Below are 22352 nucleotides of genomic sequence, written 5' to 3' on the forward strand. Positions count from 1 at the left end.
AACATGATTCTTTATTTATATATGCTCACCACCTTAACCATTTCACCAGCTTCACAAGCCTTCAATTACTTATAAAGTACCCTTTATAATCCAACACCATCAACCCTTTTCTCATTATTAATCTTCACTTGGCTTACTACGAATTTTTACCGACTCTGAGGCATTTGTATAAATGAACAGAAGACATATTTCCAATCATGCACCACCATGAGTATTACGACTTTTATAGCCGAGTCAAGGCATTTGAAAAATCAAGACAGTCATGCACCACCACTCATAAACCTAAAATGATAAGGTTTTTAGTTAGCCGAGAACCTGAGACATGTAGAAAATTCGGGATCAAGTTTGTATCATAAACCACCATCCACCCTTTTTCCATTAATAAGCTTGACAATATGGACTTTTCAACCAAATAGAGGCATTTTTACAGACATCTGGAACAGAGTACCATACATCTTTTTCCTATTCAGTAGCTCTTTATGACCTGAGGCAATTGTATAAACTTTTTGGGACCAATTATCATGCATCACCATCAATACTTTCCCATTCTTATATAAGCTCCTGAAAAACTTGTAATGGGTTTTATAACTGAGTTTCCACCTTTGTACAAACAATTTAGGACAAAGTGTTCTCATGGAACAACATTAACTTGTTGGTTTACAATGCGTTTTAACCGAGGCACTTGATTAGACAATCCAGAGGCAAGTTTTACGCACCCACATCAGTTCCCATTCATAAGTTTAATATAATTAGCTTACAATGGGTTTTAACTTTTAAGCACCATACTCTTTCACATTTATAAGCTTATTATGACTAGCTTAACCGAGGCATTTGTATAGATAATCCAGAACCAAGTATCATTATGCACCACACTCTTTCCCATTCCCAAGCTTACTAAGATTAGCTTTACAATGGGTTTTGACTGAGACATATTCCCTACCACTCATAAACCTGAATGAGCTTATAAAAAGTTCGGTACTAAGTATCATGCACCACCAATCTACCCTTGTTTCATTAATAAGCTTGAAAATATGGATTTGTTAACCGGACAGAGGCATTTTTCTAGACACTTGGAACAGAGTATCATGCATCTTTTCCCCATTCATTAGCTCTTATTGTCCTCTTGATGAGCTGGGGCAGTTGTTTAAATTTTTCTGGGCCAAATATCATGCCTTGCCATCTACACTTTCCCATTCATAAGCTCTTAATGAACCTATATTATATGTTTTGAAACTGAGTTGTGACTTTTGTATAAACAAAGTGTTATGCAACAGTATTAACCGACTGACTTATTGTTTTAACCGAGGCATTTGAATAGAGACAATCCGGAAGCAAGTTTCACGCACCACAGCGGTTAACGTTCATAAGCTTACTATATATGATTAGCTTACAACGGGGGTTTACGAGGCATTTGTATTGACATGTATATCATGCATCACATTCCCAAGTTTACCAAGATGAGCTTTGACCTTTCTAAGCGAGGCATTTGACAAGAGAATCCGAGACCTAGAGTATCATGCACCGTACTTTCCCCATGTATGAACGTACTAACTATTGAAATTAGCTTGCAGTCTGGTTTTTAACCAAGGAAAATGTTTGAACGATCTGGGACTAGGACCAAGTATCATGCACCTCACTCTGTCCCTATCACAAGTTTATTATGATAGCTTACAATGGGGTTTTAATTGAGGCATTTGTATAGAAAACCGGGGACCAAGTATCATATACCACACTCTTTTTCATTTATAAAAGCTTATTGAATTTAGCTTGCAATGTGGTTTTAAACCAAGGAAATTCTTTGAACAACCAGGATTAAGACCAATTATCATGCACCACGCTCTGTCCCAATCATAAACTTATGATGAGTTTCTAACCGAGGCATTTGTATAGATGGACAATCCAGGACCAAGTATCATGAACCACACCCTCTCACATCCCAAGCTTGTAAGGATAAGCTTCCAATGGGTTTTGAATTTTTAATCAAGGCATTTAAAAAGACCTTCAGGAACCAAAGTATCATGCACCACAGTCTTTTCCCGACAATAAGCTTACACTTTGATAACTTAAATGGGGTTTTTTGAATAGTCGGGACCAATTATTATGGAAGACTGGGACAAGAGATCTGTATAGACGATTTCGGACGAAATATCATGCACCACCACCAAAATTTCCCTCATGTTTGTAACTAAGCCAAGGCTTTAGTTTTAAACCGATCTGGTTATTAGCCAAGGCAATATATAGAACAATATGGGACTCAGACCAAGTATCATGCACCACACAGGAACACACTGACCCCCAATGAAAAGCTAATTTGTAATAACCTTACAATGGGAGTAATTAACCGAGGCATCGGAATAGAAGGGACCAATTATAACGCAACAATGGGACAAGGAAGGATTTTGTATCAAACGATTGTGGACCAAACCTTATGCCCTCTTTTTTTTTCTTCCCGAGCCGAGGCATTTGTACACCGATTTGGGACTGAATATGATCAATCCTCAATCGAAAACAAAAGAGATGAATCCTATTACAATTGGTAACTTAGAATGGGTTTTTTTAGGGACCAATTATAATGGAAAACTAGGACAAGTTATTTATATAATCGATCCCAGACCATATTGCATAACCGAGCCAAGGCTTTATTTCTCAACCGATCTGGTTTGAACCAAGGCAATATGTACTTTGAACAATATGGGACTCGGATCAAGTATCATGCACCACACTCTAACTTACAATCATAAGCGTATGATGGTTTATGCATCAGATTATAATATTACCGAACATAGGCATTTTTTATAGACAGTTGGAACAGAGTATCATGCATCTTTTTCCCATTCATTAGATCTTTGTCTTCTTGATGAGCAGAGGCAATTGTTTAAATTCTTTTGGGCCAAATACATCATGCATCACCATCTACACTATCCCATTCATAACTCTTAACGAACTTATATTCTGTGTTTTGAAACTGAGTCGCCACTTTTGTATAAACAAAGCGTTATGCAACAGTATCAACTGAGGCTTTAAGAAGCATTTGTATTGACAGGGATATCATGCACCACACTCTTTCACATTCCCAAGCTTATAAAGTTGGCTTTTCAATGGTCGTTGACCTTTTTAACCGAGGCATTTGACTATAGAATCTGGGACATAGACTATCATGCACCATACTTTTTCCAATTATGAACTTATTGACTATTGAAATTAGCCTGCAGTGTGGGTTTTAAGCAAGCAAAATTTTGAACAGTTTGGGACTAAGACCAAGTATCATGCACCACACTCTGTCCCAATCATACGCTTATTATGATCAGCTTACAATGGGGTTTTAGTTGAGGCATCTATGAACAACCCCTAACCAAGTATCATGCAGCATATACGCTTATTATGATCACACTCCTTCATGTTCCTAAGCTTAGTAATATTAGCTTCCAATGGGGTTTCAAGTTTTGACCAAGGCATTCTGAATAGGGAATTTGAGACCTAGCATAGTATATCATGCACACAAGCTTATTAGAATCTAGCTTTCACTGTGGTTTTTAACCAAGGACATTATTAGAACAGTATGGGACTAGGGATTCTGGGACCAAGTATCATGCACCACACTGTCATAATAAGCTTATCATGAGTTTTTTAACCGAGACATTTATACGGACATATCAGGGACCAAGTATCATGCACCACTCTCTGTCACAATAAGCTTATCATGAGTTTTTTAACCGAGGCATTTATATGGAAATATCGAGGACCAAGTATCATGCACCACACTCTTTCACATTCTCAAGTTTCCCAATGAGTTTTTTAACCGAGGCATTTATATGGAAATATCGAGGACCAAGTATCATGCACCACACTCTTTCACATTCTCAAGTTTCCCAATGAGTTTTTACGTTTTAACTAAGGCATTCAAGTAGAGAATCAAGGACCAAAATATCATGCACCACCGTTTTTCCCTGACAATAAGCATACACTTTGATCACTTAGAATGGGTTTTTAGAAGGTCAGAACCAAAATTATGGAAGACTAGAGATCTGTATAAACGATTCTGAACCATATAGCATGCACCACCACCAAAATTTAATCCCTTTAAAATCAAGCCAAGGCTTTATTTTTCAACCGATCTGGTCTATAACCAAGGCAATATATAGAACTCGGACAAGTATCATGCACCACACTCTTAACCCCAGTCATAAGAATGGGATATATTAACCCGAGGCATTTGAATAGAAATTTTGGGACCAATTAATACGCAACAACGGGACAAGGAGAGTTTTTGCATTAAACTAATTCATTCCCAAATCGTATGTATCCATCACTATTCTTTCTTTCCGAGCCGAGGCATTTGTTTACCGATTTGGGACTGAATTGGATTAACACAAGCACCACCACACCATCTTATTTGTTAACGACCAACCCTAAATCGAAAACAAAAAAGACAACCGAACCGCAATTACATAACGCAGCCAAGCCTTTATTTTTCAACCGATCTGGTTTTAAACCAAGACAATCTGGGACTCGGACCAAGTATCATGCACCACACTCTAAACCCCAATCATAAGCTTATCATGATAAGCTTTAGAATGGGTTATAAATTAACCCGAGGCATCTGATTAGAACATTAAGGGACCAATTACGCAACAACGGGACAAGAAGGGTTTTTTGTATCAATCGTATTCAGTCCAAATCGTATGAATCCATCACCATTCTTGTTCTTTCCGAGCCGAGGCATTTGTTTACCGACTTGGGACCGAATACGATTAACACGCACCACAACTTTGTTAACGATCAACCCTAAATCGAAAACACAAAATAGACGAACGAACCCTATTGTAATTGGTATTAAACCGACTACCAAAAAAAGGAAATAAGGTAAATCGCAGCCGGAGGGATTCGTAGGTCTCTGAAGAAAAAAGAAACAAGCTCTCTACACCTGATATATATAGAGAACTGGAATGATGAGCACCACCGCCTAACGAAAAAAATGGAAATAACGTATGGGCCTTACTAAAAAATGGAAATAACGTTATGGGCCTAAGACCCAAACGATAAAGGCTCGCAGTCAAAAATATGTCGGTAAATTAATTAAGGAAACCTAAAAAGGAAATAATAAAGAGACCGTTGTTGGATTAGCTTTAAAAGCAAGAAATAGGCGTAACGCCCACAGAGCAGTCAGCACAGACCAATTTCCAGTTCTAGTATTTGAAATCATTATAACACATCCTAGTACCTATTTCTGGCATGTTAATTCATATTATTAATATTTGAACGATCAAAATATTGATTGGGGTCACTGTTGGGGTCCGGTGGATTTAGTATGCACTACGAGTCCTCCCTATCGTTGATATTTAAGAATATACGTATAAAGTCTAAACATGCATGCCTAAACTCTTGTTCTTCATGGTTTCTCCTGAACGTTCCTGTTATCTTTGGATATCTTAAGGAAAATAGACAGTATTGCGACGTTCCAGTCATGGTTGCATAGTTTTGTATTGGTAATGCGATGTTTAGTGAGACATAATCGATTTTTTTAACGCACTAAAGCTAGTTGAAGTTCATATGGCTTATTTTTGTGTTCCAAATTGCTTGGCTTTATTATTATTTCTTAATTTTATGTTAGCTTGATGATTAAATTTCTGCAATATAGAGTTGAAAAAACAAAATACTGATTCAGCTGTCTTAAAAAGTTAAAAGAATAAACAACCTAAACTTTTGCCTCAAAAAAAAAAAAAAACCTAAACTGTGCTGAGATCGTGTTACTACTAGTTACTCATAGAAGACTAGAACCAAACGGTTTGTCATTTATAATACGGACGGTTTAAAAGAGCTTTGGTTAGGTGAACGCAGACGGCACTCATTGCAACTCTCAAGAAATAAAACGACAAGATGTTTTATGACTGGCTGAATTAATTGAAGCCATCCGGGTTTTTTTTTTTTTGTTTCTGTTCTTTAGCATTTTTGTATTCGCGTAAATTTGCCTAATTGCTCTGTGTGTGCTGTTGCGTCTGTGTCGCCGAGATTCTTCTTCTTCAACCTTGAAAAACCCTAAAAGATAAGCGCTACTGCGGAGGCACAGTATTATCTACCTTGTGACAATTTCGCCGGAAGAATCTAAAATTCAGTAATGGCGGCTCCGGCTGCCGCGACAGCGAGGGCACAGGCGCTCTCTCTCCTCGCCGCTGCCAATAACCACGGCGATTTGGCTGTGAAGCTCTCGTCTCTCAGGCAGGTGAAGGAGATTTTGCTGTCATTGGAGCCGTCTTTGTCTGCTGAGATTTTCCCCTATCTCGCGGAGCTTCACTTGTCCCGTGAAATTCTAGTTCGCAAATCCCTTATCGAGTGAGTTCCTTTGCAAAATTTACGATTTCTTCCTGGTTATTTCTGCTTCTTTCACTCCGTCTGATGTTTTACTCTTGTTCTGCACGAACTCGTAGAAGGTTTTCATATATTTTGTTACGTGTTTAGGGTTCTTCTGTATATTTTTTTTTCCAATCTGGAAATTTCTTTTGCTCTTTCCAATCTTACCTGATGTGTTGTAGAACTTTTGCTAACAATTGCTCTAGTCGCGTGATTGTTTGTTTTTGGTGGGATAGATTTGAAACTTCCCATAGCAATATAGTGGATAGTCGTCCATTTCTGTTTTAGTTGAGGTATCACAAGTTTATGTTAAATAGAATAGGATCTTAGTCTACTTGATTTTGGGGTGCATCAACTTACTTCTGTAGTTCTTTAAGATGGTTAATTTGTCTGACAAGGTAAGAAACTGCTCGATCTTTTGGATGGCAGGATAATTGAAGAGGTTGGTTTGAGGATGCTGGATCATTCTTATGTTCTAGTGAATGTCTTACTAGTCTTATCAAAGGACGAGGATCCAATTGTTGCAAAGAGATGCATTTCTGCTGGCACCACTTTCTATTGCAGCATCTTGGAGGAGATGACAATGCAGGTCCATTCTGTTTCTCAAATATGTTGTTATACGCATATGTTGTTTTGAGATTCCTTCTTGAACGTTTATAAGTCTATAATTACCAGCAAAGTTACATACTCATAGTTGCGGATGAGATGGAACTGTTAACCCATGGACTCAGTCCTCTTGTTTTCATTTTCAAAACTTCGGTTGGTTTTTTATGTTGGTGCTACTTATTTGAAATTTAAGGCTAGTTTCATAAGGCCTTAGGGTAATATGATTTAGTGAATGGAATAAAGCAGTGCAAGTTTGGTAAATTCCTGTTTGAGTTTTTGTTCGATTTCTTATCCCTTTCCTTAGTGTTGTACCATATTTTTTTATTATCTTAATTTTATATATTAATCAAACTTTGAGATCTTTGTGGGTATTCCTGTATAGCCACCACAACAGTGGACATGATCGTTAACATTGAAATTTCCTTTTACTCTCGTTGATATGTATTATTCTTGATGATCCATGCAGTTCCATCATCGTGGTAAGGTTGATCGTTGGTGTGGGGAACTTTGGACATGGATGGTTAAGTTCAAAGATGCTGTCTTTGCCGCTGCATTGGAGGTATGCTGTTTAGAGCCTCTTCTTTTTGTCTTTCTGTACGGTCTTTGGTTGAGTATTCATTCTGCTTCTCTGTCAGTTTAAGGTTTTCTGACTTATGTCCGTTGTTTCTTCTTTCACAATAGCCTGGTTGTGTAGGAGTGAAAGTTCTTGTTCTAAAGTTTATGGAGACATTTATTTTGCTGTTTACTCCTGACGCATCTGATCCTGAGAAAGTTTCCAACGAAGGTATTATGTTCTAAATTCTAATCATGGAGGTTTTTTTTTTTTGTTCTGATTAAAAAAAATTGATTATCAAGTATAAATCTGAAACCACATAGTACATGATTTGTTCATTTGTTGCTTGCATGTCAACTGTTCCTATTATACTACAGGAAGTAGACAAATGTTCAATATATCCTGGCTTGCTGGTGGTCACCCCATTCTGAATCCAGCAACGCTCATGTCTGAAGCAAATAGGACATTTGGCATCTTAGTAGATTTCATACAGTCAGCTAATCGCTTACCGGGTGCACTGACGATATCTGTTATTAGTTGGTATGTTTCTGAATGCGTCCCACTTTTCTTTATATTCATCCTGATGTTAGTTGTGCTTTTACCTGTTGCATTTTTTTTTATATTTCACTGTTATAGCTGAAAATCTGTTAGTTCTTTCTCCCTGATTCGTTCTTGCAAGTAAGTTGATATGGTTGCTTTGGTGCTCATATATATTAGTTTATTATCATTATGTTCATAACGTGAAACACTCATTTTCACATGTTGTTGGTGATAAACAAAATACACAGAATGTGTCACGCTTCAGGATAGGGTGATATTAATATTCTTTTTCTGCATAAGCTTTATGTGTGCCTCATGTTTGTGAGATACAACAGTAAGCGGATGATCTTCCACTTGCAAGTAGTTTAATGGTCATGATTGGCTCTCCTACTTACACTTTCAGCGTCTTAAATCAAATTGGCTTTGTAAACATATAACATCAGGGAAAATGAAACTGCTGATTTCCATTTGTCTGTCTACTAAACTTTTGGCTGAGAGAGATAAAGCAAGGAGACAGGTTATAGCACCGGTTCAACCCCTATGATATGGTTGCAGCTAACTGAATCATAGTCCTGGGGAAATTGTCGCAGTTGAAGCTGCATCAGTTACAAATATTGACAGTTACCTGGGTATATGTGGAGCTCCAATATGCAAGTGATAAGGACATCAAACAATGGATAGATTGGTCAGCTCTAGTAGTTAGAAATATTTTTTCCAAGTAGTCAGCTCTTGAGAAAATTTTGATTTGGTTATTTGAATTGGATGTGTATATATATACTTATGACTGTTATGTTGGGATATTAAAAATGTATACATTACAGTATAAAAATTTATGCACAGTATCATTTGCCAATCAGAGTGTTTGTTATGCTTAATTCTAGCCTACCATTTACTTGCATAGTGGTTTTGCCTTCTATTATAATGAATGTTTCTTCTCCATTTATAGCATTAGGTGAACATTTGATATGGTTGATGATGTGTTGAATACATTTTGCTGCTTGATCTTATATTATGTCTTACTCTTTAGATGGATAAAGAAGCTATCTCTTGGTTGTCATTCCAGTAGGGGGCATATCTCTATTCACTTTGAACTGTCAAGGTTTTCATCTGTTGGAGAGAACCTTTAGATTAACTTGGGAAATCTCTGCATAGCAAACTAATTTGTCATTTTTGAAAAAGATCTTCAAAAAGTAGTAATTACTTGTCAGATGTTTGTTTTTGTTTGAACTAATATTACCATCTAATGTCTGGGGCCACTATCTTTCTAGAATGATAATTGTCAAATCCTGAGAGGAGGAACATTTCTTAGAGAGAAGGTTTTTGATTTTTCGGTTTTACCTAATGTTGATTATTATGGATCTGCCTTAAAGTAAGAGATATGTGAAAATAGATCATCTTATTGCTTTGGTAATGGTAACAGGTCATCTTTTTGTATTATGCTGGCAGTTAGTCTGTAATTGCAGGAAATCTTTGAGATATGCTAGTTTCCAGACCATATCTTCTGACTCCACAAAGTGTGATAATGGGATATGTAAAATTTTTGACTGAGGATAGTTTCATGTTGTTAAGGAGCTTATTCACTGTGTAGAATGCTGCAATTCATGAGCAAAATATCTCCCACGAATGGTTGCTCAATAAAGTTATATTAAACTCTAGTATCTTTTACGTTAGATAACTGTATATGTTAAAGCAGCTCCTCGCACCTAGGGCAGTTTCATTGACATCGGTATAGTTATTTTTGTTTGCTGAGATTTCCAGTAAGTCATTAGGACATGCTTGTAGGAGCATACCTGAATAATTTGCAATTTTGAATATTTTTATGTAAGCACTGGTATCTTATCTGACAGTAGCTTATTTTTTGGCAGTCTTGCAGTGGTTGCAAGGAAGAGGCCTGTCCACTATAACACTGTCCTCTCTGTTCTGCTGGATTTTCACCCAAATCTTGAGACGGTTAAGGGGTGCCATGCTGCAAGCGTTCAATATTCCATTAGAACTGCCTTTCTGGGTTTTCTTAGATGTACGTTCTCGCCAATAATAGAGGTATAGAGTTTACACACTAAATAATTGTTTTCTCTGAAGTATATCTAAACTTAAGTCATCTATTACTCCTATTTTTGCTGAATAACTAACTCATCAGTATTAAACCTTAGTTATTTGTATGTTTATGCTAATGAAAATATAGTTGTATTTTGCCACCTTGCTGGTCAAATTTTCAACCTTTTGTTATCTGGTTTGTCTACTCAAGAATTGTGCCATGCCTTTTTTCTGCCAGATTTTCCGTTCATTTTCTTTTTGTAAAAGATTTCCAGTGACTACAAGAAAGCGACATGTTATTTATTGTCATTTCATGGGGTGAAGTCTCGCAGTATGTAAAATAGAGTGCAAAGAAGTGTTTGCTTGATCAGATCATATATCACAAGTATCATATGATTTCTTTTTGTTTGCTATTATGTTTTGAGTTAGTTTTTATTTTATTTGATTTTAGTCAAGAGACAAGCTTCTTAGAGCATTTCGAGCGATGAATGCTGCAGATGTTGCTGATCAAGTTCTTCGTCAAGTTGATAAATTGGTCAGGAATAATGAGCGTGCTGCACGTGAAAATTGGGGCAAGGTAAACATTTTGTTTTTTTCATTTTTCTTTCCTACTCTTCTGTAGCACTACATCAGCTTTTTGATCACTGTGACCAGTAACATGGATATACCTACTTTTCAGAATAACCAGGTGATTAGTCATCAAAATTCTTGGGATATGTCAAAGAAACGAATAATGCCCCAGGGTGAGGATGATAAAATCAATGGAGAGCTTGCTCCGAAGCGCTTACGCTATAATAATAACATGCATTTGACCCAGCATGTTCAAACCAGTGAATCCCTACAGGAACCTGTCTCTATCAATGGCATTTCCTCTGGTAACCATCCTTCAGACAGTGAGTTGACACCAGTTGAACAGATGGTCTCAATGATTGGTGCTTTGCTTGCTGAAGGCGACAGAGGAGCTGCATCACTTGAAATTCTCATTTCGAAGCTTCATCCAGATATGCTTGCTGATATTGTAATAACAAGCATGAAACACTTGCCTAGTACCCCTCCTACGTTGACAAATTCATTGGCTACTCCAGCAGATATTGTGGTATCGTCCTCTATGAATACCATGCATTCTCCGACTCCTCTGGCACAACTTCCTTTTGACCCAATTCTTCCTGCTGGCTCATCTTTTTCCGATGGGCCTACCTTTAATAGCTCAGTTGCTGACCCTAGACGCGACCCAAGAAGGGTACAAACTTCCGTTTGCTGCTTGATTATATTTTGAATGTTCTTTCTCCAAGATAACTTATTCATAGCTATGCAGGATCCCCGTCGCATGGATCCAAGGCGTTCAAATTCATCTTTGGGACCAACGTCATTGCCTGTAGGTGAGGAGAAAGAATCAGTTCCATTACAGAAGGACATCTCTACCTTACTGAGTAAGCCAGTTTCAGTTCTTGCTGTCACGGCAGGGGCTACTGGTTCAGTACATTCAACAGCAGTAGAGCGTAGCCCGAACAAGATGACAGGAAGTTCAGTAATCAGAATAACTGATCGGCCTGATTGCAGAGAGGATTTGTTGGCTATTCCAAATGAGTGTTCTTACCCCTCAAAGGAAAAATCATCCTTAGATGTTCCACTATCTCCTTGCAGGGATGACGAAGGCATCAGAGAAACAAATTTCTTTGGTTCTGAAACAATGTGTGATTTAGATCTGGTGTCTATCCCAGATTTTGATCAACATTCTCCTTCAGCATCAGTCCCAGAATTTGATCGACATCCCCCTGCAGCATCAGACATTACTGCACCAGAAGAATGCTATAGAGAGTTGACACCTGTTCCATCATATGTTGAACTTACGACAGAAGAAAGCAAAACTGTAGGAAAGTTGGCTATTGAACGGCTAATCAAATCGAATAGACATGTCTTTGGGTTTGATTGTAACAAGATACGCATGTCATTGATTGCCCGATTGATTGCTAAAGTGAGTGCCTTTTTTATTTTTGTTACTTCTGGTTCTGTTGTCAACTCTTGCTACCACTTCCATCACGTTTGGCTTTATCCTTATGGAATCCATATTTCAAGTTCTCCTTTTAATTTTTCTTTTTGCAAGAGTAAATATAGTCTATATTACTATTTTTCCAGATCGATGCTGGCAATGATGTTGCAACTATACTAAGAGAGCATATTAGTGTGGATCATCGAGAATTCAAGGTACTTGTTGTTGGCTGCATTATTCGTCAGACTCAGCCGTCGCTCATTTATTTAGGCTTTGAATTTTGAATATCTTTTTCTATATGTCTAGAGTGTCTTGGCTGTCAGAAACATTGTAGCATCGCTAAAGTACACACCCAGTGCACTGCGACAGTGCAAATATCTATTTTTCTGCATAAACCTTTTTCTCTCCAACTCCCAGTAACCGAGAGTCTACTATATTTCTAGGCAAACCTCTGATCTGTTTGCTTCTTTGTATCTAGGGGCACGAACTTGTTTTACATGTGCTTTACCATCTGCATTCAATGGCGATTCTGGACACAGATGAATCCTCTCCCTATGTTACTGTTTATGAAAAATTTCTAATAGCTGTGGTGAGTGTTTATTCAGCTTTTTCCATTTCTTGTTTCTGAAGTGCGCTTATTAAGATGCTTACTGTAGGCAAGATCTTTTCTGGATGCTCTTCCTGCTTCCGACAAATCTTTTAGTAGGCTTTTTGGAGAAGCTCCACATCTACCTGATTCTGCCATTAAGCTACTGGATGAACTCTGCTCCAATCGTCATGACCCAGTTGGTAGTGATAGTGAGCGTGTAACCCAAGGGCTTGGTGCTGTTTGGAGCTTAATTTTAGTGCGTCCGAATGAGCGAAAAGCATGCTTAGCTATAGCATTGAAGGTAAGAATCTGTAGCCAAACTTTATTGAATATATTTCTTACAAATCTTGTCACATTGGAGTTATGTTATAGTCTCAGTGATGGAGAATATCGGAATTCCAATATAAATTTTGGTTTTTGGTTAATGGAAAAAATGTATGGCAAATTGGAGTTACATAAGCAGTGTGTTCTGGTCTCTAGGACCCAGCTTATACTTTCTACATTAAAAGATTGCTGTGCTCGAAACTTTCCTTTATGCACATGTTTCATGTCCATGTGGTCCTTTCTGTTTTTCCATGTTCCTAATGCATTTTTTTTTTTTTCATTTTATGGCAGTGTTCTGTTCATTCTGAAGAAGACATTCGCGCAAAAGCCATCCGACTTGTGAGGAACCTAGTCCCAGATGGCACTATGGTTTTTATTTACTTCTGGTACAATGATTCTAATTAATGATTCTCAATTGGCACAGGTTACAAACAAACTATATCACCTAACATACATAGCAGAGCATGTTGAGCAATTTGCAACAGATATGTTGCTGAGTGCTGTGAATTCTGAGACAGATCTCTCACAGACTGGATCAATTGCAGAAGGACCAAAAACAGAGGTAATAGCCAATAACAGTTCCCTTGAGGGTGTTTGGCTTAATTCCCTTTAAATTGTATATATAAAGGCTTAGTAGTCTATAGAATTTATTAGATGTCAGTTACTTTTTGTGGGTTGATTAGCTGACTCTTATTTCCAGGCGAAAAGCCAGATAACTTCGACAAGTGACTCTCTACTGTCTGAAAACTCCGACATTTACTCTCAACAGGATCTACAAACTTCTCGTGATGTTTCAGTTTTATCAATTTCTGAAGTTCAGAGACTAATTTCTCTGTTCTTTGCTTTATGTAAAAAGGTCTGTGTAGTTTTTGGAGTTTCTTCTAATGCTCTTAAGTATACTCTATCCTTAAATATTCCTGTAGATCTGATGAATACTACTTTTTTCTTTTCAGAAACCTAGTCTCCTTCGACTTGTCTTTGAAGTTTATGGGAGAGCTCCAAAAATAGTAATCCAGGTGAGTTAGTCAGTAGTCACTTCCTAATAAACCCTCACGCCACTTTTTTTTGACATTCATCCTCACGCCAGTTATGGGCATCACATGTGGCATGGTACAAAAAAGAAAATTTGGTAGGATATTACGTATGAACATCAGATCTTTTTGTGTTGGGGCAATGTATGGCGTAACTTATATGCATCACGTGTGTTCTCTGAGTTTTAATGGGAGTAAATGATATTCGTAAACATCAAAGTGATTTATTTGGTGACTTCTGAATTGGTTCAGGCTTTTCATCGACATATACCTATTCTGATACGAGAATTAGGTTCATCTTATACGGAACTACTCCAAATAATATCCGACCCCCCCAAGGGAAGTGAAAATTTATTGACATTGGTAAGTGGCTTCTGTGTTTCCTTGTAGTAAATCCACGTTGGCCTCAAAAGTATTTTCTAATGAATCATGCTCGGTAAATATTTATGTCAAGGTGTTGCAAATATTGACACAAGAAGTGGCACCTTCATCAGATTTGATTGCTACTGTAAAGCATCTATACGAAACAAAGCTAAAGGTTTGATTTATTATGAAGAGCTTACTTGTATATATTTCTTGTGTGTATATATTATGAAAATCAAGTTCACAAAGCCTTACAGAAAATTTATCTTCCAGGATGTTTCAATTCTTATTCCACTGCTTTCTTCACTCACTAAAGATGAGGTGATTTCTGCTTTCCTCCATAGATTCTGCTCTTTCTACTGTACTTTTGCCCTGAATTGTTTTTATTATGTTTCTTATTTCCTGGTTATTTTGCCTATCTGAAATATGGAAATAAATAAGAACTAGTAAACATGGAAGACTTCTAAAAATTTATGTCGGACATTCTTTTACATGTCACAGGTTTTGCCCATTTTTCCTCCCCTTCTTAATCTTCCACCAGAAAAGTTTCAACTTGCACTTGCTCATATATTACAGGTATATGCATATTCTCACGTTCCTTCCTTTAAATAATATCTTATTGATCATGCTCTGCATAGAGAGATTGCCTGACAATCTTTGATGAGATGAGATACCGGTTGTCCAGTAACAAAACAGGAACTTCTGTGCAAGCAATTAGCATATTGTATACACCTGTAGGTTTTCTGAACTTGTCTGATCTTTTTTGTTATATCTGTGATAGGGTTCTGCTCACACAGGCCCTGCACTAACACCTGCCGAGGTACTAATTGCTATCCATGATATTGTTCCTGAGAAGGATGGGCCACCACTGAAAAAGGTATTTCCTATTTTTTCATCTGGTTTGAAAGTAATTTTGAAGGGCATTGTTTTCTGCACTTGTTTGCTCAAAATCAGTTGTGGTACTAGACCTACACTGCTGTTTATATTTTCCTACTGTAACACTTTCTTTACCACCCCTATCTTATATTCAATGGATCGGCTCTTCTTAAGTTCTGTGGCTTCTGACGAATGTGCATAAAGAACACAGAAATCTTCATTATCAGCTGCATATGGCCACGTTAGCATAACTTAGGTAGAGGCAATTATTATAAATCATAGATTCAAAAGAGACAAGGTCATCCCGGAAATTAGCCAGAAATAGGTGGGTTAGGACTTAGGAGAGTTGGGGATTTCTATCGTATAATCTGTCGGTTTAGGTGTGTATGTCTATTACAGGATTACAAGAGATTATAAACAGCTTTCGTCTTACTTCAGTTAGTCAATCCTAGTTCTTAGCAAATCCAAATATTTTTGGTACGTGAAGAATTACCGCTATGTCATATCAAATGCCTGTTTTTGTCCAGTAACCTCAGTACATGCAAACTATTTATGTGAAGATCAATGATTCATCTCATGTCATACATTGCTTTAGGTAGGTAGAGAAATAGGGACAATCAGCAACTGACTTGAATTGTCAGACTTGCTATAGACCAGATTAATCTGTTTTCTCTTGGCCGAGCCTTTAAGAAATTCTGCCAGTGTCCTAGATTTTCTATTTATTTATATTGTTTTCACACTCGCATATGACATTCTGGTTGTTTTTTCCAGATAACAGATGCATGTTCAGCTTGCTTTGAACAACGCACTGTTTTCACGCAGCAAGTCTTAGCAAAGGCCCTCGGTCAGATGGTATGTCAAACATCATGTAAAAGAAATACAGATTTAGTTAGATATTGAAATCTGTGATACTTATTTGGTTTCAGGTTGATCGAACACCTCTGCCTTTACTCTTCATGAGAACGGTGATTCAGGCAATCGACGCTTTTCCATCACTGGTAAGTGTCCTACCCTAATTAGTTAAGAACTCTGTGACATAAACACCCAAAAACACCCAAAAGAACCGCATTCATCCGCGGCCTAAACCTACAAAACCTCGAAAGCAAACATAAAAGTAAAACACTATCGGAAAAGGAAAGAAAGAAATGCATATCCTGAATAATTCCTTAATCTGGAAATCGAAAGAAGACTAACATTTAGCTAGCTAGTTAATTTGGCCTGGAAAAAAAAACAATCATGAGTTTAGGTTGATGGAGCCTCATGTATAAGGTGCATCAAATTACTTTTAGAAGTTTGTAGAAATTCTAAGACCTGGCTGTCTCTGACAATTCCAACTGGAAACCAAGCTGTCCAGAATAATTTTGTTATATTATTCTTATATAAACTTAAAGGATCTTTTGCTCAAAAAAAAAAACTTAAAAGGATCTTTTATATACCGACTCTAATGAAATCAAAATGTAGACCCAGAAATCCAAGCTTACATATTGAAGTGACATTTCAATTCTTTGCGGTATAGTGCACCTGTGTGAGCTGAAAAAGGCAAACCAAGAAACCTTATCCCAAGTGATTAGCCAGTTGAAAGGGCACAATGGAACTTTTTTTTGTAGTCTAAGCTATTTTATAAGATTGTGTAGCTGAGAAGTGACAGGAGAGTATGACTAGTAAACGTTTCTCTAAAATATTGGTTTGAGCTATAGATCAAACTCTGGATTCGTTTTGTCAGACGTAAAGGAATTTCTTTTCATTTTTTTTTGTCCAGGTTGATTTTGTCATGGAAATTCTTTCCAAGTTGGTGAGGAAGCAGGTGCGTAATTTAAAGATCAAACACGAGGATCAGCTTTGAGATTTATTTTCCGTCCTCTGTGGTTATGACTGAATGTATCCGTGTCTTTTGGATGCAGATCTGGAGACTGCCAAAATTGTGGCCTGGCTTCTTGAAATGTGTGTCTCAGACAAAGCCACATTCGTTCCCAGTTTTGTTGGAGGTACAACTAACGTTGTAGTAGAACATACGAGTTTAGGGTATTAACAGATAAACCAAATAACTCTGTTGGTATTGTTTTGCAGTTACCAGTGCCACAACTTGAAAGTATCATGAAGAAGTTTCCTGATTTAAGACCACCTCTCACTGCTTATGCGAATCAGCCAAATATCAGAGCTTCTCTACCAAAGTAGGTCCTTTAAATCAAACAAAAACTCTGTTATCCAGTATTTTAAGTTTGGACCTGTCAGATACTTAATCAAGATGCGTGTTTTACCAGTTCAGCTCTTTCAGTTCTTGGGCTTGAAAATGGGCAAGATTCGCGTTCACAAATGCAACCTTCAGATGCAACATCGTCTATTCAAGGGACGGCCTTAATGTGACTATCTCTGGAAGAATACCGGGAAGTAGAAGTGTTTGGTGGAGACAAAGCAGAGATACTTAAATCCTGTGTCAATGGTGCAAGATTGGCTACCACGCATATACCTGACTGCTGACTACATGTGTTTGCGATTAGTAGCAAGACCAGTATGGTAGCCCAGCATGTGTGATCATTCATATTTTCTTATTTGTTGGCCTTTTTTCGTGTATATTATAAAACTTCACCATGGCCGTGAGAAGGGGTTCACATGTAATGGATGTACAATCGCATCAACGTTGTTTCCTATATAGAGAAGGTACGAGTTGAAAGAGTTTAGGATAATATCAATCAACTAGACGAAATATCAATAAGCCAGTAATTTTATACTGTTTAGAGCCAATCACATTTTGACACACCCTTTGTGAATTTTCATTAATCTGAATACTATTTAGCCCCTTTAACATATTATATTCAACGATACCTATTTTCCTGGAAAATTCAAAATCTTTCGTTTACTCACTGTTTACAACGTGTATCTTTTTTTTATTTTGAACTAGCATCACCAATCGTCTGTATTCTATGTGATTGTGAAAAGTGGATTCTAACTGGTTTTTACATAGGTATACATATATATTGGGAATATCTCATGTTTCAGAGCAAATCAGACAATTCCCTCGTTCTTTTTCTTCTCTTCTTAGGAAGTGATGATATAAGCTCTACTCAAACCTTAAAGAAGACTCTCTCTCTCTTCTCTCTCTAAAAACCTTTCAGAGAGGGAGATGGCTTTGTGACATGTTTTCGCCGGCCAGAGTTTTTTTCTGGTTTTCACTGTCCCAATTTAGTTGGGTTTCTTGTTCGACACCTTCTACTTTCTCAGCGGTGGTGGTCGACTTTTGTCTGGTAGCGTCCGGCTTTCTCAAGCGGTGTTAGCCAGCTCTCGTGTTGTTACAGCCGTAAATCGGATTCTCTACACAGTTTATCCGGTGTTTGTTTTTTATCTCTTTCAATAAATTTCAACAGGGATAAGTTGGATATAGATGTTTTAGCGATTTATCGCTTAAAAATACTTGATTCCGACTTGTTTCATTTGAGTTTTTGAGAATTGCAGGAATGAATCCACAAATTGCGAATTAAGTTGAAGAAAAGAAGATGTTTCTGGTAGCATATTAACAGTGCCTTAAGCTGTTCTCTTTCCATTTGGAGGTTCGATTCACTAGTTGTCGGTGAAAAAACCCAAGAATCAATACTCGTTTCTTTGTCGGAGTAGATTCTTTCACCGGAATCCTTGCTTGAACGGCGGAGGTTGGTCATCAGAATGCTTGTGATAAGTGATCGACATGTGTCTTGGTTATATCCAGTTTATTGACACGTGGTTTGGTGGTCTAGCATGATAAAGATTAGTTTTCTTCTCTTATGGTGCTTAGCTGGGCTCAAGTGGAACTTTCTTTTTCCTGTAAATCTTAATGTTGTGGGCCGTAGCTCTGGCCTTGTATGACATGTGATATTAATAAAATTCCTTATGAGAAAAAAAAAAAAAAAAAAGCTCTACTCTAGTATCAATCAACTTGATGATTATATAGCAGGTGAATTTCTTTCTTTCATCACAAGAAAAGAAAAAGAAAAAAAGAAGAAAAAAAAGGAGACAAAATGACTCGGTTAGCCATGGGCGAATACAATGCCGTGGAATCATCAATGTCGGTAATATAATTCCATCTCATACTAAAATACCAAGGCCTTCAATTTAATTCCAACCAAATCTTGGATTCACGGGAGGCTCACACGATTCCAGCAACATTTATCTAAAATGTGTGCCTCTTCATTATCCTAAACTTTCCTCGCTTTTCTTTTCCATTCTTCATATGCTTCTTTGATATATATATTCAGCAATGAGCACAGCACATGGGTTAAGTAGAAACCTGCAAGACAGAGGGTGAAGTCAGAATCTTCTTTTGCAAACAAACAAGAAGTGCACTGCATTTCATCCATCAATATGTAGAGGATTCGAATTCTGACATCAGATTCTTAGTTAGCTTCACCCTTTCCAAATCCAAACAAACACTGAATTTTCACGGTCTTGAGTCCACATTTTGCTTCAAAAGTTCAGAACCCTAAATCTTACCAGTCAAAACTATGTTCAAACTATTTCATAGTTATGAGAGCTTGGAGATTCTTCTGGATCGCCCACCCTTGTGGATAAGGGACATCCCGAGCATCCAAGTGAAGATGCCAGTTCAATATTCTCGAGCAAGCTGGTGGAACACCTTCCATCTCACTTTCATCAGCCACCACCTGCTCTATAAATGTTGTCTCCTGCTTGGAAACACATGATGTCATGTATAAGAATAGGATTTGTCGTGCACCAGAGATATCCACAGATACGAAAATACTCAAACTCATACTTGGAAACCCTCCTTCACTGTGTCTAGTTGGCGGGTTGGATGAGTAAAGGGGCGCCGCCACCTTTTAGGGTCCCAGAGTATTGTGCTGTTAAAAGCAAATCCCGACATATCAACATGGAACCTCCGTAGTCTTTTGCTCTTTTCATTGGTATGCCATCCAATCACTTGACTTCCATTGCATACTGGACCCTCAAGGATGGCCTTGTTTTTGCTTGGTGCGAGCATTGCAACAGGCCAAGTTCCAAATCGTCTACAAAAATAAACCAGACAAGTATAATAACTCAAAATGAGGCACAAATACTTCAGAAGAAGATAAACTTTGTGTATCGAGGCACCAGCATTTACACTCAATGAGTGCTCAGGAAACCAAGGCAGGATACAAAAAAAAAGTTAAACAAAATCCTTTCTAATAACAAGAAATAAGTACTAACAAACACGACTTAGCACATGCCAGAGCAAGCAGCATAGCAGATAAGTAAGAATAGAGACTGACAACAAAAATCTCAGATTCTGTGCAGAAAACTCCAATTGTCATTAGTTTCAACATCATTAGAGTATACAGACATATGCTTGTGGGATGTTTATATTGGGGTTCCAACAACACTAGAGTCACTGAGACAGCACGCAAAATAAAAAAGGCCAAAAAGATGCCAATAAGATAAGTCAGGACGATAAGAGTTGCTCAACTAACAACTCAAAATTGAAGCGCAGTCTCTCTAATAAGTCTGTTCCTCACAGATTACCATCAAATAAAACAAGCAAAAGTAATGAGCAGCCTTTTCCAGTCACCTGATTTGTCTTAAGCTTTGAAAGAGCTCAAGCGAGTATATATTATCATCATCGGCAAAGTAGACAATTCCATCAAGCTTATGCAATTCAATATGTTCCAATGCAGTGTTTCTCTGATGAACTCCTCTATCCTTAATACTCGTCATGTTCCTCTTGCAAACCAAGTGCCTGTACATCACTCCAGTCTTCCTCAGAATCTCAGAGGTTTCAAACGACGCTGCGTTCCCCTCCACCACTATCCACAGAACAGGCGAATCAACTAGTCTCAGAGTTTGAGCAATCCTGTTTAAGTAATATGCTTGCATCGCTCGATTATACGTTGGTGTGACCACAATTATAAGCTTCTTCGGCACAAAATTGATCTCCTTCTTCCCAGTTTCAGTCTCCGCCACAAAACTCACCGCATCTACAGCTACCTCTTCCCGTTTCTTGTTGTTATCCAACCGTTCTTCAACGTAGGGCTGTTTGATCTCAAAGGAGAACCGATCGGAACCGTTGACATCTTCCATTTTACCAAAAGGTGTCAAACCTAATACAAATCCAAGAAGAAAGAAGACGAGAAACTGGTAAAACGGTCGCCTCCAGGGACCTCTGCGGGAGCTTTTAGGATCAGAAGTTACTCCGATGAGTTTGGTGAGATACGAAAGAAATTGGGAGGAATTGTGTTTACTGCTGCTACCCCCAATTGTGAAACCCTTGTGCGCACCTCCATTCTCGTGTGCGCGATCGTGATACATCGGCGAGAGAGTTCGCCGGATAGAAGCCATCAGAGAATCTCACCCCGCCGCCGTATTTTCAAACCGCCCAAAATCAAACATTCAAAAGGAGCAATTCCGCAGAGATCCCACAGCAAATCCGCGGAGAAAGATATAGCAACTTCAATCCCAAGTCGGAACTAGTAAGGTCTTCGGTTGCGACTTCAAGTCGCCGATCTGAAACACGAATTGGAATGGATCCGTCGCCGCCGAGATCTGGAGGAGAAAGTTGCGGAAAGAGCACTGTTGTTTCTTTTCTTATTGTTAAAAAAACTAAAAAAAAAAAAAATAGAAGAAAAGCTAGGCGAGTTCGTGGGACACGTGGCGAGATTATGGCTCGGAGAGGGTCGAACACTCTGGCAAAATAAAGAATGATTACGTTCAAGCTTCGAGGAAATGGTGGTGTGTACTGTACTACTCTGTAGTAAACTGGTTAAAAACAATAATTAAAAGGGTGACATATAAGTTTAGAAGATATTGAATCTATGATTACAAAATTTTATAATCTAATATGTAAATTCAAAAGTTTATCATCTTGTCAAAGGATCACGTTTTCCTTATCTTGTCAATAAGGATAATGGTCGCTACGTACCTACTAATCCACTCTATCTCGAATGACTTCTATTAAGTTCTTAATTACATTTTATATTTCAGTGGTCATTTACTTTATTAGAAGATTAACATGCATTTTTTTAATTCGATAGAAACACACATTAAGGTATTACACTTAATTTGGATTTTAAACTATTAGATAAATTCTCAAGACATGTGTACACTTTACAGTCGATTTTCAACAGTTTGTGTTGTTTTAAT

General features: G+C 37.7%; 2 protein-coding genes across 4 annotated transcripts; one reads left to right on the forward strand and one right to left on the reverse strand.

The window, feature by feature from the left end:
• Window positions 1-5913: 5913 nt before the first annotated feature.
• LOC17899446 lies at window positions 5914-18059 on the forward strand. 3 transcript variants are annotated; one of them, XM_023789087.1, is made up of 27 exons: window positions 5914-6330; window positions 6778-6937; window positions 7421-7513; window positions 7636-7738; window positions 7885-8047; window positions 9913-10087; window positions 10533-10658; window positions 10761-11321; window positions 11397-12056; window positions 12218-12286; window positions 12550-12660; window positions 12728-12961; window positions 13276-13323; window positions 13409-13546; window positions 13685-13840; window positions 13938-14000; window positions 14268-14378; window positions 14470-14553; window positions 14652-14699; window positions 14880-14954; window positions 15160-15255; window positions 16026-16106; window positions 16181-16252; window positions 17014-17058; window positions 17156-17239; window positions 17322-17425; window positions 17521-18059. In XM_023789087.1, exons 1-27 carry the CDS (start codon window positions 6116-6118, stop codon window positions 17540-17542), a joined length of 3897 nt encoding a protein of 1298 aa, XP_023644855.1. In that variant the 5' UTR covers window positions 5914-6115; the 3' UTR covers window positions 17543-18059. The 3 variants fall into 3 exon arrangements, with proteins under 3 accessions (XP_023644855.1, XP_006306693.2, XP_023644857.1); XM_006306631.2 differs by having other exon boundaries at window positions 5915-6330; window positions 17516-18059; XM_023789089.1 differs by lacking the exons at window positions 9913-10087; window positions 10533-10658; window positions 10761-11321; ... (17 more) ...; window positions 17322-17425; window positions 17521-18059 and adding an exon at window positions 8488-8903 and having other exon boundaries at window positions 5918-6330.
• A 1069-nt stretch (window positions 18060-19128) lies between these two features.
• On the reverse strand, window positions 19129-21869 carry LOC17899385 (probable beta-1,4-xylosyltransferase IRX9H). The gene is made up of 4 exons (XM_006304938.2): window positions 20785-21869; window positions 19996-20245; window positions 19716-19906; window positions 19129-19512 (listed from the first exon to the last, which is right to left on the reverse strand). Exons 1-3 carry the CDS (start codon window positions 21549-21551, stop codon window positions 19736-19738), a joined length of 1188 nt encoding a protein of 395 aa, XP_006305000.1. The 5' UTR covers window positions 21552-21869; the 3' UTR covers window positions 19129-19512; window positions 19716-19735.
• Window positions 21870-22352: the final 483 nt, after the last annotated feature.

The sequence above is a fragment of the Capsella rubella genome, unplaced genomic scaffold (assembly GCF_000375325.1).
Source record: "Capsella rubella cultivar Monte Gargano unplaced genomic scaffold, Caprub1_0 scaffold_1, whole genome shotgun sequence".
Taxonomy (NCBI): Eukaryota; Viridiplantae; Streptophyta; class Magnoliopsida; order Brassicales; family Brassicaceae; genus Capsella; species Capsella rubella.

Coding starts and splice junctions, on each gene's coding strand:
- LOC17899385 (XM_006304938.2), bottom strand. CDS start 21,551: ATGGCTTCTATCCGGCGAACTCTCTCGCCGATGTATCACGATCGCGCA. Junction 20,246..20,784: donor CAAAGCTTAAGACAAATCAG/GTGACTGGAAAA, acceptor TTATTTTTGTAG/ACGATTTGGAACTTGGCCTG. Junction 19,907..19,995: donor CAGTGAAGGAGGGTTTCCAA/GTATGAGTTTGA, acceptor GTTTCCAAGCAG/GAGACAACATTTATAGAGCA.
- LOC17899446 (XM_006306631.2), top strand. CDS start 6,116: ATGGCGGCTCCGGCTGCCGCGACAGCGAGGGCACAGGCGCTCTCTCTC. Junction 10,659..10,760: donor CACGTGAAAATTGGGGCAAG/GTAAACATTTTG, acceptor CCTACTTTTCAG/AATAACCAGGTGATTAGTCA. Junction 14,001..14,267: donor CTCCAAAAATAGTAATCCAG/GTGAGTTAGTCA, acceptor GAATTGGTTCAG/GCTTTTCATCGACATATACC.